This window comes from Sardina pilchardus, chromosome 17 (genome assembly GCF_963854185.1).
Source record: "Sardina pilchardus chromosome 17, fSarPil1.1, whole genome shotgun sequence".
NCBI classification, from domain to species: domain Eukaryota; kingdom Metazoa; phylum Chordata; class Actinopteri; order Clupeiformes; family Clupeidae; genus Sardina; species Sardina pilchardus.
Window position 1 is genome coordinate 7,983,719 of NC_085010.1, and position 5,000 is coordinate 7,988,718.

At 45.3% G+C, this 5,000-nt stretch overlaps 1 protein-coding gene across 1 annotated transcript in view; it reads left to right on the forward strand.

Annotated features, from left to right (window-relative positions):
- The window catches only part of LOC134061920 (filamin-C-like), a 101,334-nt gene that overhangs the window by 62,067 nt on the left and 34,267 nt on the right, over nucleotides 1-5,000 (forward strand). Inside the window, exons 14-19 of the mRNA XM_062517756.1 lie at nucleotides 1-38; nucleotides 266-389; nucleotides 498-658; nucleotides 834-924; nucleotides 3,537-3,706; nucleotides 4,889-5,000. The exon at nucleotides 1-38 is cut by the window's left edge and continues 106 nt beyond it; the exon at nucleotides 4,889-5,000 is cut by the window's right edge and continues 6 nt beyond it. Coding sequence (XP_062373740.1) covers nucleotides 1-38; nucleotides 266-389; nucleotides 498-658; nucleotides 834-924; nucleotides 3,537-3,706; nucleotides 4,889-5,000 — 696 coding nt within the window. The remainder of the gene's footprint in view (nucleotides 39-265; nucleotides 390-497; nucleotides 659-833; nucleotides 925-3,536; nucleotides 3,707-4,888) is intronic.

Consider the following 5,000-nt stretch of genomic DNA (forward strand, 5'->3'; position numbering starts at 1 on the left):
CCTGGGGAGAAGTCAACGTTCCCAACAGCCCCTTCAGGGTAAGACACACACACACACACACACACACACACACACACACACACACACACACATACACACACCCCCCCCCCCCACACACACACACACACACACACACACTTAAGTATGGAGGTATATTTGGTGAAATGGCCTCAGTAACTAACTTCCACCGTAATGTAAGCTGTCATTTTAGTTGACTGTGTTTGCAAGCTTGGCGTGTTGATGTGATTGGTGGGTTTGATGTCAGGTGACCATCGGAGAGGGCAGCCACCCGGAGAACGTGAAGGTGTACGGGCCGGGCGTGGAGAAGAGCGGCCTCAAGGCCAACGAGCCCACCTACTTCACCGTGGACTGCAGCGAGGCAGGGCAAGGTCAGAGGAGACACACACACACACACACACACACACACACACACACACACACACACACACACACACACACCTGTGGTATTTAACTTACCTATTGATTTGTCTGTGCAGGTGACGTGAGCATCGGGATCAAATGCGCTCCAGGTGTGGTCGGTCCTGCAGAGGCGGACATCGACTTTGACATCATCAAAAACGACAACGACACGTTCACCGTGAAGTACACGCCCCCTGGGGCTGGACGCTACACCATCATGGTGCTGTTCGCCGACCAGGTCAGCACTCACACCTTGACCTCTCGTAGCATTTGACGTTACATGTTATTATTGCAATGCAGTAAGGTAATATGGTAACCAGGTAGTCATTGATATTGGCTCTGATAGATCTGATGTGATTTAAGATGACCGGTGATGTCATTAAATTGACCTTTTGTGTTTGTGGTCATCACAGGAGATACCCATCAGCCCGTTCCGCATCAAGGTCGACCCCTCCCACGACGCCGCCAAGGTCAAGGCCGAGGGGCCGGGACTCAGCAAGACAGGTGAGCTGTCGCATCGTCACCACAACAACCGTCACCATGGCAACAGGTTTCCCCGCTAAACGTCGGACACTGACACTGAGTGATGACGCCACAGGGAGACAGACACGGAAAGGGCAGACAGGGACGCTACCGCCTGTGTCCACCAATCGGCTCTCAACCTCATTCTCAGAGCGCTTTGGTCAGGTGTTAGGTTGCGGCAGAGACGGTTGAAAAAACAAGACGATTCACAGGAGGCTTCTTCCTGTCCCCCTATGACGTAGGGTTCGAACGCGCCACGCCTTTTTAGGAGACTAGCAGGAGATTTTTTACAATGTTACCCTATGGAAGAAATCTTTTTTTTCTCGGATTTTGACCCAGCCCTTATTTAGCCTATACAGTTCGATATTGAAAATGTTCAATATTGAAAATAACTTCATCCGATTTTGTTTATCAGAACTTCCCCATAAACGCCACACCATTTACGGTGATATAGGCCTAATCGGTTAAGGAATTTATGGCGCGAAAAATCAAGAGTTGACTAACGTTTGCTTCAGCTGGAAGAGAAACGGGGAACATCTTCACGTCTGAAGGAGAAACTGCTGGATCAACTAAGGTAAAAATAAGTCTTTCTACGTTATTATTACTTGCTATCCATATTATTACACCAACATCGTTTGTAAAAGTTATTTTTGCCTGTAATAACATCGTGTGTGTATGGCCATAGCAAACACAGCTGATCATGAAATCTGGTATTTAAGCACATCGTAATCTTTAGTAAAGTCAATATATATGTCAACCAAGATTAGAGACCTATTAGGACTGGCACGTAGAAGATTTCTTCTATTTTGAACTATGTTGTTTGTCACGTAAGTGTTAGAGGAACTAGCACTTCATGACTCCTAACTTTATGTCAAGTACATGTAAAAGGTATTTTATTGTCAAATTAACCTGCTATTCCATTGAAATATGTAGCATAATATAGAGTTGTTTGCATCTAAGTTGCTTAGCTTGTTTGGCTGACAACAACAACATTACATGAAGACTCTTGATCACTGATAGTGTAGCCTAACTTAATGATTTTATATATTGACTGCTGTTTTCATAAATGTATGATTTGTGATAAATTTGTTTAAGTATTGTTTAGCTTTGAGGCAGCCAGATTGCCTTCTTGGATGATAAGAGGGTGCTGGGTGGGAATTCGGCTATTTATCTGGAGGTGGTATACCCATTTAGCTTAGCCAGACTACATTTAGTCCACTCCTTGACACAATTTTTTCCAAGTGTCTTTACGCAACTGCAGTAAAATCCACGTGTGTATATGTGTGTATGTTGTTTAGATGTGTTCATATCTCCTTACTTATATTATATGTTCATGAATCAATATTTGCTTGAAATCTGGTCAAGTTTAGTCAAGGGAATAAGTAGTGCTGATATTAACTCTCCAAGCTGTGAGTCCTCCAAGTAGGCTACAATACTTAGTGAAAAAAGTTATGTTTGGTTGTGATTAAGAGTATGTGGAAGTGATCTATAATAAAGCTAAACAACCTATTCACTCTCAGACTTGTTTTTTTGCTCTTGTTTTTTACAGATGGCTGGAGAAAAGTAGCCTACGTGCAACTGGGGTGGAAGTGACCGACTGCAACCGATAGCAAATATTAAGTTGTTTGAGACATTTCTAAATAAAATGAAAAACATTGTTTTCCTTTTGCAACCATAACAACTGTGCCAGTGTCTTTGTTCTTGCTTTTGCCTTTCCTCCACACATTTGATTTAGCACCCATATTTAGCTTTGTATCTTGCTTAGATGGTAAAACATCTTATTTTTTTGTTACATGACCATATCTGTATTTTGGGGGCATCGAGAGAGAAGTGACATTGACAAGCCCAGCGCTGATCTAAAAGCTCAACAGATTTCAACTTTCAGCGCTGCGTAAAAAGACAGTCAGTGCTGAGGGTTTTTTCCGCAGAGGGCTGTGAGCGCTGTGAACACTGAACATCATAGGATTTGTATAGATAATACTGTAGCTGCCATGGGCACAAAAAATGCCATTGGTGGACACAGGCCCTAAGAAAGGCAACCTAGTGAAATGCATCAGTCTAATGAGAGCACCCTGAGTTTTCTCCACTGTGCATGGGAGTCTGGAGTCGAGGTAGTCCAGCCCACCCACCAATAATACGACTTTGTGAATATAACATATAGAATGTATGGATAGGATGCTGATATTCCCTCCACTATTTATGTCTGTACTTGTGTGTGTGTGTGTGTGTGGGGGGGGGATTCTGGAGTTGAGGTAGTCCAGCCTACCCACCAATAATGCGGGTTTATGCATGTAACGTATAGAATATATGTACAGGATGCTGACATTCCCTCCACTTTGCATATGATTCTGGAGTTTATGTGGGGTTATGGATGTAATGTATAGAATGTATGTATAGGATGCTGATATTCCCTCCATGCTTCAGGAGTTTATGCAGGGTTATGGATATAAAGTATAGAATATGTATATGTATAGGATGCTGATACTCCCTCCACTGTGTGCGTATGATTCAGGAGTTTCTGCAGGTTTATGCATGTAACGTATAGAATGTATGTATAGGATGCTGACATTCCCTCCACTGTGCGTATAATTCAGGAGTGGAGGTTGGCAAGCCCACCCACTTCACCATCTACACTAAGGGTGCGGGCAAGGCCACCCCAGAGGTGGTGTTCACGGGCGCTGCCAAGGGAGAAGCCGTCAGCGACTTCGAGATCATCGACAACCACGACTACTCCTACACCGTGCGCTACACTGCTATACAGCAGGTAGGACACACACACACACACACACACACACACACTCACACATGTAGATACACACACACGCATGCACACACACATACAGTACACATCCTACACCGTGCGCTACACTGCTATACAGCAGGTGGGACACACACACACACACACACACACTCACACATGTAGATACACGCACACACACACATACAGTACACATCCTACACCGTGCGCTACACTGCTATACAGCAGGTAGGACACACACACACACACACACACTCACACATGTAGATACACACACACGCATGCACACACACATACAGTACACATCCTACACCGTGCGCTACACTGCTATACAGCAGGTAGGACACACACATGGATACACACATACACACGCACACACACACACACACACACACACACACACACACACACACACACACACACACACACACACACACACACACACACACACAATCACACACTCACACACTCACACATGTAGATACACAGACACGCATGCACACAGACATACACATCCTACACCGTGCGCTACACTGCTATACAGCAGGTAGGACACACACATGGATACACACATACACACGCACACACACACACACACACACACACACAATCACACACTCACACACTCACACATGTAGATACACACACACGCATGCACACGTACAGTACACATCCTACACCGTGCGCTACACTGCTGTACAGCAGGTAGGACACACACACACACACACGTGTAGATACACATACACACACTCACAAACACGGACACAAACGGACACAAACGGACACACACATGCAGATACACACACACACACACTCACACACATGTGCAGATATGTACACACACACACACACACACACACACACAGGGACACATACAGATACACACACACAGACATATGGTCTTAATTAAGCCTACACCTTGACATTTTGTTGTTGTATTGAATTGTTTAAACATGCTGTTGATTGGACATGTAAACAGGGGAGTCTTAACGTATGTGCTAGTGTGTGTGTGTGTGTTTGTGTGTGTGTGTGTGTGTGTGTGTGTGTGTGTGTGTGTGTGTGTGTGTGTCTGTGTGTGTGTGTGTGTGTGTGTGTGTGTGCGTGTGCGTGCGTGCGTGTGCGTGCGTGCGCGTGTGTGTGTGTGTTTATCAGTCCTCACGTTTGGCTTTGTCTCTCTGCCTGTGACAGGGCAACACGAGCATCTCAGTGTTCCATGGAGGCGACCCCATCCCCAAGAGCCCCTTCAACATCTCCGTGGCCCCACCACTGGACCTCAACAGGGTCAAAGTTCAGGGACTCA